The 12,066-nt window shown below is 42.5% G+C and overlaps 1 protein-coding gene across 1 annotated transcript; it reads left to right on the forward strand.

Moving 5' to 3' along the window:
* Positions 1-1,232: 1,232 nt before the first annotated feature.
* Positions 1,233-11,454, forward strand: LOC308113291 (prickle-like protein 2; the record flags this gene model as incomplete). The annotated part of the gene is made up of 8 exons (XM_080469438.1): positions 1,233-1,364; positions 6,388-6,501; positions 6,628-6,765; positions 7,241-7,444; positions 8,182-8,368; positions 9,327-9,481; positions 9,609-10,410; positions 10,505-11,454. 8 exons carry the CDS (start codon positions 1,233-1,235, stop codon positions 11,452-11,454), a joined length of 2,682 nt encoding a protein of 893 aa, XP_080325564.1.
* Positions 11,455-12,066: the final 612 nt, after the last annotated feature.

Below are 12,066 nucleotides of genomic sequence, written 5' to 3' on the forward strand. Positions count from 1 at the left end.
CAGGGATGCGTTTGATCCCCTGGTGATTTAACCCTTTATGATACAATGATTGTATTTGGAAGCTTGTGTCTCGTTTTATGTTATCTTCTAAACTATTAATGTTAAATTGAAGGAAACTTTAGGATATAGGTACGAATAACTGTGGTAATTATTGAGGTATAGATAATTTTGTGTTTCTTGACGGTATTAACGCTGAACTTGATTCATGCATTCATCAGACATGCTTTCATTCACAGAAAACCACTGCACGTGTCTGTAACTATTTTAAAACACCCACCCAGTAAGTCTAGTGAGTCATATTTAGTTTACTTTTTTGTACTAAATAGTGCAATGTACTATAGGTGAGGAGTACTCGGAAGGCATACACTTTTGTCTAAATCACGGTTGATCCTGATAGTCATAGTACCTCCAATAACCCTTTGATTTGGAGTCATCCTCAGGCCTAAGAACAGTTTAGTCGTAATGTTGGCATGCTAAAGTTAGTCAAATCAGGAATTAGTTCCAACTGGTAGGCGGTAGAGTAGAGGATACTTAAAAGCAGCTCTGACATTCAACATCACTCACAGGACTGCAGCAATCTTCAGAGAGGTGACCAGGTGCTCTACCAGAGTTTAAGTGTTATTTGAACTAATTTATATATATTTTTTTTTTTATCTCTATCTTTCCTAGTTTTCCAGTTATGTTTATCCTGCTCTGTCAGCTGGTTTTAATCATTGTTTCTGAAACAATGATTATGAAATCCATCCTGACATTATAAGTCTACTTCAAATTGGTTTCTTATTCCTCTGCTTTGTTCCATTCATCCATTCATCCATCCATTTTGTAGCTCCAACTCAGGGCTGAGCGGCGTTGCAGCTGATCCAGGCTGAGTGTGTGAGGAGTCAGCCTGGATCTGTCCCGTTTGGTTCACCTCGACAAGTCAACAGTCCGTCACAGACCAAACGCAGAGAGACAACCACACAGTTTCAGAGTCCTCCAACACAAGTTTTTGAACTGAAACCAAAGCACTGAGAGAAATCCCACTCGTGCACAGGGAGAACATGCAAACTCCGCAACCTTGAAAAAGTACAAAAAAGCCCAACGTGAACCTGAAAGGTTCCGATAAGGCGAGAGAGCTAACCACTACACCGCCGTGTAGGACGTTCCACACGCTCACACTGCTGTCTGTTTCCTCCACAGGAACGCCTGTGTCCACTAAGACGGCTCGTGCAGAGGAGCATGTTGTGACAGCCATGTCTCTGGAGATGGAGAAGACCATCACCAAGCTGATGTACGACTTCCAGAGGAACTCCACCTCTGATGATGACTCTGGATGCGCGCTGGAAGAGTACGCCTGGGTTCCCCCCGCCCTCAGTCCTGAGCAGGTACACAAGCTTGATTAAGCCACTCCTTCATCAACAAAGAGATTTTATTTTTGTCGTCTAGCGCTGGATTAAATGGAATGTAATGGACTCAGACAAAGGAATTTAGTCATTGTGCTGATGAAACATCTGTGTCGTTGATTGAAAACAAGACAATGAACATCGCTGTTTTAATGCCCTTCATGGTGCTTTACTCTCTTCGGGTTGGAGACAGGAAGGGCACGGATGACAGGAATCACAGAGACTCAGCTGTCAAGCCTTTCATGTGAGAAATTGTAAGGACGTTTTTCAGTTGTCAGTGGTAACGCCGACACTGTGTAGGAACCAAATCCAGAGTCAAGCAAAATGACAACTGTAACCACAATTATGAAAAGAAGCCACATACTGATTAGTTGATTGCATTATCTGCAGAACGGATGTGAAGAGATGAATACATTGGCAAAATATTGGAATCCACTTCAAAGTGGGAGATTTTTGGGATAACCTTTTATGTGCATGGAGGTTTTGTTTGTCTGGGAGGCTCCAATCTTGGTAAAAGGTAATTTCCCTGATTATCATCAAGTACACGATTCCTTATTTCACAAAACAAGCTACCTGATGACCGTGCATGTATTGTCATTTTCAGCCTAATGGTGCTTTCACTTTATTAAGCCTGGCATTTTCTTGAGTTTCTGAGTGTACCTTTGCAAATTCAGACCCAAAGGAATGAGAGCAAATTAAACCAATGAATGTTTGGTTGAGTCTAATTGAAAACGTGTGGCAATGTGTTTATGTATGCAGGTTTCCCTATTCCCTGTCTGGACTCATTTGCAGTTTAAATGCCTTTTAATAGCATGCATGAGAGAGCTAATGTAATCAGTTGTGCAAATCCACAGGAAGATATTTTGTCATCATTTTTTTTTTTTTTTGATCTGTTGTTTTTTCTCATCTTTGACATGAGCTAAACACACTTGTGTTGAGCTAAATTGAGCATCAACATTCCTGTCCTTATTTAGGAAGAGGAGCACTCTAATGCAACAGGCCTCCTCGGGCTCTGTTAACAGATGACAGGACGGGCTGATAACAGTCATTTTCTCCAGTCAGCCATCTTGACAGGATGCTGAAAGAAGCTGCAGCCTCTGTCATCCAACAGGAGGTGCAGCCAATTGTGGCTGCCTCTTTCTCTTTTAATGCACTTGAATGTAATGACTTTCAGGCCTGTCACTTTGGATTTTTCTTTGCACAATATCATTCAGGAGTCTGGCATTTAAAAAGAAATCACCATTGTGTGTAGTGTAGTTCATTGAGCTGTCATAAGTCGGGATCTGCAGTTTTGACGGCGTTGACTTTCAAGTTCAATTCTGACAGACTTGGGTTTTTGAAAATTCCCAAATTTCTCATATTTCTGACCCAGTATCTCATCTGTCCATCTTCTGTACTCCTTTATCCAAACACAGAACCCCCCCCCCCCCCCCCCCCCCACACACACACACACACACACACAGGGAGAACATGCAAACTCCAGAGAAGTGATCACTGCACCAACACAATGCTGATCCAGTTTCCAAGAAATCAATCCCTCCATCCATCCATCAAGCTCACTATTCATCCATCCATCCATCCTTCCATCATCTCTATACCATTTAATCCTGTGCATGGTCGTGGGGTTTCCATGAAATACAAATTATAAAGAAATCAAAATAAGCGCAACAACACATCACATGAAGATATAGTCTACACTTTTCCCTGTGGGAACGCTGGGCTTCGTAAAGTAAAGTAGGTCATTTGGACAAGTTCAAAATACTAACTTTAGCGAAGTATACAGTACATCTCATTATCAATATACTGTATGCCACAGTCCTTCGTAAAATAATTTTTCCACTTCTTCCAGCTTCGAAATTCATTTTTGTTTTCTTCAATAACAGTGTACCAACAACTACTTCAGCTATACACAAATTATCATGACTAACTAATCTTAACCAACACTTAATGGCAAAACAAGTTACTTAGTGTGATCCTACTACTTTTTGAAGAAATAACTAAGACATGTAATCAAGTGCAAATTTTCAGTAAGTTGCATGTTGCTGACTTTAATGCCTGTTTTGTTAGTACAGAACCAACCTCTAGGTAGGTGAGGGAATTAAACACATGAATGAACTAATCGATCAATCAATGAGTCGCAGTTCCCATTATTGCATCCTAAAAGATATCATTATTTTTTCATTCAAGTGTTATTCACTATCTGATTATTCATGGTGATACAGAAAATATAATTTTTTTAAATTCTCACAGCAGCTCTTCCTCATTCCTTTCTCAGTAGCTGCCAAGTGTTGAAAAAAGGGTTCGCAATATCTTTCATCTCATCAGCTGAAATTCTCAGGGTTTTATTTATTTATTTACTTTCCCTTTAAAAGTCCACAACGTCATCTTTACCTTTTGTTATTATCGCAACACATCATCAACAAGTACATTTAATCTTTATCAATGTGAAAGTTTGCAGGGGGGTCGGGTCTGTTATTTCAATACAGAATTACTGAATTTTCCAAAAGGTTTAGCAAAGAAATATAAATTAACTATTTATTAACAATGATAATTAACAATGTTAACATAAATGTCTGTTGAGATGAAATAAATCTGAAATAAAGATGTAGGACCGAATCTCCACCTCTCTCAGCATTCGAATATATAATACCAACTACTAATAGAGTTTATGTAAAACCAAATCATGAGATAATGAAAAATAAATTCACAAAATAGTCTTAAACATTCAAAAGATACTCTAGATTAAGATAAAAATGGTTTATAAATAAATTGTGCATTGTCACTGTAAAAGTACTAAATATATGTTATGTATATAGTATATAAATATACATGAAGTATATGTCCTTAGGAGCAGGTTATACTAGACTGATTTAAATGTGCTGATTTTTGGGTGAAATACTAAATGTGAACTGACCTTGACTGGAGTAATGGTGAATGTCAATCTCATTGATGTAGAACAAAACAAGTGGGCATGAGAGGGAGCACTCAGAGACGCTCTGCCTTTGCCTCTCACACTCTCCACCCCACTGATTATGTAAATTGAATCAGAAAAAAGGCAAAATAGATCTTTACACCGCACTGAGCACCAGACCACTTTTTGTCCAAAGGCTGTAATGCTGAAATCAGAGACAAGCGACAAGATTGCTTTCCATCCTTCGAGTGTTTACTTCCCAAACGCCAATCAAGGATTTCTCTGTTTCGCCCGCGAACATGTAAGTAGAAACGGCAGTTCAGGCCACAGATAGCAAGTGCAACTGCATCACAAATTATAATTGCAGTGCCACTATGTGTAACTGAGGATATTCTTTAAGCCATGTGAATATTAGCTGTTGAAAAATTTAAAGAGGCTGATGCTGTTGAAGGCTGTGTCTGCTGCAACAGCATGCGGCTCATTGTGCCACACACTTTCAATTCCAGACACTGACTTCCAAGGGCAGTGATGAAAGAGGGCAAAACTAAGCAAACTCCTATTGGCATGAAGGCCGTGATGACTTTAATCCCAGATTGTGTAAACTAGCCAACATGTAACCCAACATAATATCCACAGGATGGTGCGGGAATTTCTGTGTAAGCCAGCTCTACAACTATTGATATGAAAACAGCTTACAAAGCTAAACTTATCGTATTTTTACTGCTGATTTCTCATCGGAGCACCTCCCTGAAATCTCATGGCAGACAGATATGATTTTCCATTACCAGTTTTGGAAGTAACATGCCACAAAGTACACTTGTAGTAAATGCCACTGCTCAGGACAATAACACACTGTTATCTGAATATGATCATGTCACTAATGCAGTTGGACATCACACAGACTGCGCATTCTGTTTGGACGCACATCCTCACTTTCACACACTCACTTTGTGCGTTCCATGGGAGTGTTGCTTTTTGCCTGTTTGTGCATTATATGTGTTTTCTATATTGTATTATATATCTTTTGCCTAATTTGACATTTTTCATGTTCATAGAGCCTGGTGGAAAGGGGCTGGATTTCACTGCCATACTTGTATGCGTACTTGTATGCATACTCGTATGTGTATGTGACAAATAAAAAAATTTACCGAAGCCTCTTCTTTACTAAATGAAGAGCATCTCTGACGTCCTGCACTAACCCTCGGGCATCACGTCTGACTACAATAACCTGTATCCACAGTGTCTGTGACGTCAGCTTCCCTTTGTAAAAGTTGCGTTTGCCTGCCTGTTGGTAGTTTATTGCAGCCATTCTGTTGATGATTCCTATCTTTGTCATTAAGCTATAAATGTGTCTCTTTCCATAGCTCAGTGTGACAACAACACTTCAACTATATCCCCAATTCGAAGACTTAATTGGTCACACACACTCACTATCACTCCAGAAGCATGTCTTTGAACCACTGTAGGAAACCAGAGTTTCCACAGTTCCAGGTAGAAAATGTAAACCTCAAATTGAAACACGTTCAAGCAGATTTGAATCGGCGATATTTTCGCTGTGAGGCCTGAGCACTAACTACATTGACCCACTAAATAATTATCTAAAAACTCCCGCATGCACATGGGGAACATACAAACTCGACACAGAAAGGCTCCAATGTCTGGCCTCAAACCGGGGACCCTATAATGGATATTACTGAAACAAATGAAAGTGACACTTTAAAGAGATACAATTAACGGACAATTCACTCTATCAGGTCATAGTTTTTTTTCTAGTAACTCGTCAGTAACTATACTCCTCGTAAAAGAAGTTACTAGCAACTTGCACAACATTAACTATAACAGTCTTTTTAGAGGGTCTATTCTGTCCGTATGGATTTCTGGGTTTTTGTTTATCATTGTCATAATTTAGACTTCAACGCATTTCCACATTAACTTTGGACTCTTTCAACTTATGTGGTTTCAAATCTGCTGGATTTTTCAGTTTTTTTATATTATATTTGTGTTATTGTCAGAGTCACTTAATCACATTTTGGAGCTTATTTCCCTGGTGCAGATTTAAAATGAATTTGTGATTGTTTTTTTTTCATCTTTCAGGTACATCAGTATTATAACTCCCTCCCCGAAGAAAAGGTCCCTTATATTAACAGCCCTGGGGAGAAATATCGCATCAAACAACTGCTTCACCAGTTGCCACCACATGACAATGAGGTAAACCAGTCAGAACAAGGTGGAATATCAGTTTCAGACAGAAATGTTTTGGATTACTGTTGGTGCAGAAACGTTTATATAAAGAAGAGTGACGATGAGCCGTGACGATGAGCCGTGTCGCTTCAGGTTCGCTACTGTAACGCGCTGGATGAGGAGGAGAAACGAGAACTGAAGATCTTCAGCAACCAACGCAAGAAGGATAACCTGGGCAGAGGAAACGTCCGTCCGTTCCCGCTCACCATCAACGGGGCCGTCTGTGACAAGGTAAACACAAGCTCTCTTACTTCATCACCCTGAGGGCTTTTTACTCACTGAAAACATTGATGATCAGCCAAACAAATTCAAGGGCTCTTTCTGACAAATCTTCAGTCCAAAAAAGGCCGCCTTGTCAATTTACCTCTTCACAGCTGAGAGTTTGTATGGCCTGATATTTCTACCCGAATTGATTCCTCTGCTTTTTTCCTGTTCTTTCTTGTCACTTCCTCTCCTTTCATTTCACTTTATTCTTTTGAAATAATTTGCTTTCCTTTCTCTCCCTTCATTTTTTGCTTTTTCCTATACTTCTATACTTCTTCTATTCATTTCCTTTCTTTTTTGATTTTGTATTCTACTTCACACCTCTTGTGTTCCTTTCACTTCACTTCCTCTGCCTTCTTCTTTTTCCCTTTACTTTACTTCTGTTTCTTTTCTTTTCCTTTGCTCTCTTTCCCTTCCTTTCCTTTCCTTTCCTTCCCTACAGTGTGGTGGTCAGATAAACGGAGGGGATATTGTAGTTTTTGCTGCGAGGGCGGGTCATGGAAAATGCTGGCATCCTCACTGCTTTGTCTGCGGCACGTGTGAGGAATTGTTGGTGGATCTTATATACTTCCTTCAAGATGGAAAGATCTTCTGCGGGCGGCACCACGCCGAGCGGCTGAAGCCCCGCTGCTGTGCCTGTGATGAGGTGCGCCTGTCTGGGCCTGGAGCCCTTCAGGGTTGGAAACGACTAAATTCAGAGCTCATAGACTTGGACGGGGTTGAAACCAGTCTGGAGAGAAGAGATGGCTTAGAATTCCTGCCACGTCTCAGAAAGTCTGCTTGTTTTCTAACCAGAATTTGTGGATGTCAAGCTTGAGATGTCAACAATGATAACAACTCTGGTTCATTGAACTCTGGCAATGTTTGGTTGGGATAGTTATTAAAGCCCATCATCAGTTTTACACTGTATCATGAATTCAACACCAATTGAGTTTCTTCTAAATATGTCGAATAGCGCCTCAATGATTCACAAAAAATACTTAAAGGAAGAAAAGACAGGAATGCTTCATTTTTGCTTCCTTTTTAATGGATTGTTTGAGATCTTGATTTCATTTGTAATTTAGATTTATCTTAGTTGAAAAAAACAGGATTTAAAAAACAAATCTGGAAGTAAATCATTCAAAACTCAGTCTAGATTGCTTAATTTTTTTTTATGCTGAAAATATAATGGGGAAAGAATTATTAACTTAAAGTGTTCCCATGAGAGACCTAAACATCACCCCAAAATGAGAGGATCCTTCTTAAACAACATTAGAAGAAAAAGTTGATAATGAGCTGAAAACCATTAGAGAGCACATATTCCTAATATCCTCCCATGTCTTTCATTCAGTTGAAAATGAAAATGCTGTGTCTGATAATAAATGCAATGTCTGAATCATGCAGATCATTTTTGCTGATGAATGCACTGAGGCCGAAGGCAGACACTGGCACATGAAGCACTTCTGTTGCTACGAATGTGAGACCACCCTTGGCGGCCAGCGCTACATCATGAAGGACGGACGGCCGCACTGCTGCAACTGCTTCGAGTCCCTTTATGCAGAGTACTGCGACGCCTGTGGCGAGCACATAGGTACAGCATGTTTCCTGTTGGCTTGTTAGTGTGACATACATGAATTGCCCACAAAAGTACATGGACATGTGATTTCTCCACCAGCATCATAGAAAAATCCGACAGCCGTTTATTGTAAGCGTGGGTGTTATCAGCTCCGTGAGCCATGTGCCACAGCTGTGGAGAGGCGGATCCAGTGCACTGAGATGTGGATGCTTATTATCATCCCAGGCTCACAGTGAAAGAGGGTTTCAGAGGACGCTCCCATGTTGTATCCAGATGGGAGCTGCGAAAGATGATTACTTCCTCTTGCTAGGGGAGCGGTGGAGGTGTAATGTATTTGTGCTATCAGGCAATTCAAGGGATGATATGTGAGTGTGGAGTGAAAGGTGTGTTGTTGTTTTTTTAGGAGTAAAAAAGCTGTTTTTAAATCAAATTTTATAACATACCACCAGCAGTCATGTCAAAGTGGTTGATCTTATGGCTTAACAACTCTTATCAGACAGTGAGGCAAATGCAGTATGATATATAATTTGCAGTTTCACACATTTAGAACAACATATTTTGTATATTTCTCAAGATGTTACCGTGGCGATCCTGACCAGCCATTAGCCACTGTGCTTGTTGGCGAAAAAAGATATTGTCTATTAAGGCCTGGAATAAAAATAAAAACCCAGCTGACCGCAAAAGTAAAGAATCAAAGTGCAAATGATGATGATTTAGTGATATATATATATAATGTTGTATATTATAATTCATCTCACTCTATAAGTGTAAAGGTGGAACTCTGTTAGATGAAAACCATATGATCTCTCTGACATCCACCAATCAGCCTGTTTCCACTTGTGAGGTCATGCATCACTTGTTACAACAAACTGAAATGAATATGCAATAAAACTGTTCAGTCGCAATGAATCGGATGCAAACAATCGCTCCAAAGTAAGACATGTTAAACTGTTTCTTTTCCAACTTACCAAAGGCATTGACCAAGGACAGATGACATATGATGGGCAGCACTGGCACGCGACTGAGGAATGTTTTTGCTGTGCACGTTGCAAGCGCTCTCTGCTGGGTCGCCCTTTCCTGCCAAAGCAGGGACATATCTTCTGCTCGCGGTCCTGCAGTGCTGGACAGGTAAGACAACAAAAAAATGCTGCGACAATTTTCTCAATTAATAATGTATTTTCTCCTTAGGTGATTAGTAATTGCATCTGTTAACAGTTAATTTATTTCACCAATCTGTTTGATTTGAATCAACCAGGATCCAGAAGAGTCTGACTCCTCTGACTCTGCGTTCCAAAGTGCTCGTTCTCGTGAGTCCCGTCACAGCACCAAGATTGGGAAGAAGGAGCGCAGGAATGCTGAGCAGGAGCGGCGAAGTTCAGAGACCCGTCAGTCGGCACCTCCACCAATGCCTGACCGATTGTCTGCTGAGATTGATCCCTTGTCTGTTCAGATGGATCGTTTAAGCGTTTCGTCCAGCCAGACTCCGAGCAGGACACCTAATCGCACGCCAAGCCGCACTCCGAGTCGTGCCCCAAGCCTTAACCAGGTGTGGATGAGTCGGGACGATCCCTACATTCCTGCTGCCTATGAGGGCCCCCAAAGGGATCCATCCCCCTCTCCTACATCTTTGCATCTGTTAGGTCAGTGCAACGCTCGACAAGGCTACAATCCCAATGCAAATGCACACCCACCAGCCCCGACTCCTGCCAACCCAGTGAAGCGGCCGGATTCTTGGGGAAAGGAACAGGGTAATACCAAGCGCGCCCCGATGGCTGCCCTGAGGGGCCACTCCTTTAACGAAAACTGGATCCACCACAACCAGGAAGAGTTCAGACCAAACAAGCTGCGCACCCAGATGAGTTTCAATGAGATGTCAAGCCAAAATCAAGGCTTCTCTGACAAGAGGAGCATTAGCCTGCATGGATTTCAAAGAGATGGCAGACCCCCGCTCACCAGGAGGAACCCTATCAATGCCATGAGCTTCAATGAGCCTCTTACTCCTCTAGAACAGACTCCTCGTGGATCCATTGACTCCCTCACTATGTCCAATGCTACAGGTACAGTGTTGTAAACTCTGCTGTTATATTCGATATAATGTTGAGATAATTTGCAGAAAGTTGAATTAAAGAAATCTTGTTTTATTTATTCCAGCTGGGAACTCTCTGGATGGGGTCACTAAACGCCAGGAACATTTGTCAAGGTTCTCCATGCCGGACCTGAGCAAGGACTCAGGTGTAAACGTGTCTGAAAAGAGCAACATGGGAACCCTGAGCTCCTCTGTCCAGTTCCACAGCACGGAGTCACTTTCCTCTTCTCGACCATTCAACAATAATATGTACACCCCCCCGAGAGTTGGCTACCCACTGCAGTACTGGGACGGCCCGCAACCGCTGGGCTTCGATGGCAAGGCTCATGTTGGGGTGATGGGCAGCAGTGGCAACCTGCGAATGGCACCCATGAGTGACAGAATGCCACGCCGACGCCTCAACGCACAGGAATCTGTGTCCCAACAACAGCCGGCACAGCCGAGACGCCGCAAACACCATCGTGGGAACAATGGGCATCACCGCAGTGGTCGTCACCACAAACGCTCTCGTCGTTCTCGCTCTGACAACGCCCTGCACCTGGTGGCAGACCGGCCCACTCAAATGGTGGAGCCGCCCTACCGCCGCGTTCAGGAGGATTACGATCGCTTCCCCTCTGGTCATGCTGCTCGGGACTTGTATGGTCTGGAACCAGGTGGATACAGGCAGCAGACCCATCGGCCCTGCCCCCGCACCACTTCGGATCTCACCTTGCAGAATGCTGGCTGGCAGCCTACTGGACTGGGAGGGCCTTGCTGGGGTGATGGCTACATGGAGGCTGCTGACCCTTGGTGCTCTAGCTGCTCCTCTTCCTCCGAGTCCGAGGCAGAAGAGGCATATTTCCTAGGTGAACCGATCCCTCGGCCCGTGCAGCTGTGCTACATCAACAACGAGGAGCTGCGCCATCGCTACAGCCCCTCTGGGATCGGCGGCCATCATGGCCCGCTGCACGGACCGATTCATGGCCAGCTGCACACCCGCCAGAGGAGGAAGAGCAAAAACTGCATAATTTCCTAGATATAAAGCAAAGGGATGGGGAGGAATGAGCAGGAGAGCGAAAGAGATGAGAGAGAGAGAGAGAGAGAGAGAGAGAGAGAGAGAGAGAGAGAGAGAGAGAGAGAGAGAGAGGGAGCGAGAAAACAGAGAGGAGGAACATAAAGAGTGGGAAGGTGAGAGTGAGACAGCTGAGAGTTAAAGTGAATAAAGTGTGTGTGTGTGTGTGTGTGTGTGTGTGTGTGTGTGTGTGTGTGTGTGTGTGTGTGTGTCTGTGTGTGTGTGTGTGTGTGTGTGTGTGTGTGTGTGTGTGTGTGTGTGTGTTGGGGTTGAAGAGGAAAAAAAGGCCTATTTTTTGTGCTTTTGAGCTTACACAACTCCACACCGGGTTGTGTTTGTGTACACCTACACAGAATGATCTAATCATAAGAGGAAGCTCAGCTGGCTTACACAACACAAATGTTTACAGTGATGAAGATCAACTCAGCTGATGGTCCCAAGAAGCACTGGTGAAATTTGACTACAAAATAAACTGTGGTCGGGGTAAATAACATGATGTACGTGAGTGTCCATGCGTGTATAAATGTTTGAGAGATTGAACAATTCCTTAACAGTTTGAAAAGGGAAGTGAAACTG

Source organism: Lipophrys pholis (genome assembly GCF_963383615.2).
Source record: "Lipophrys pholis genome assembly, chromosome: 8".
NCBI lineage: Eukaryota > Metazoa > Chordata > Actinopteri > Blenniiformes > Blenniidae > Lipophrys > Lipophrys pholis.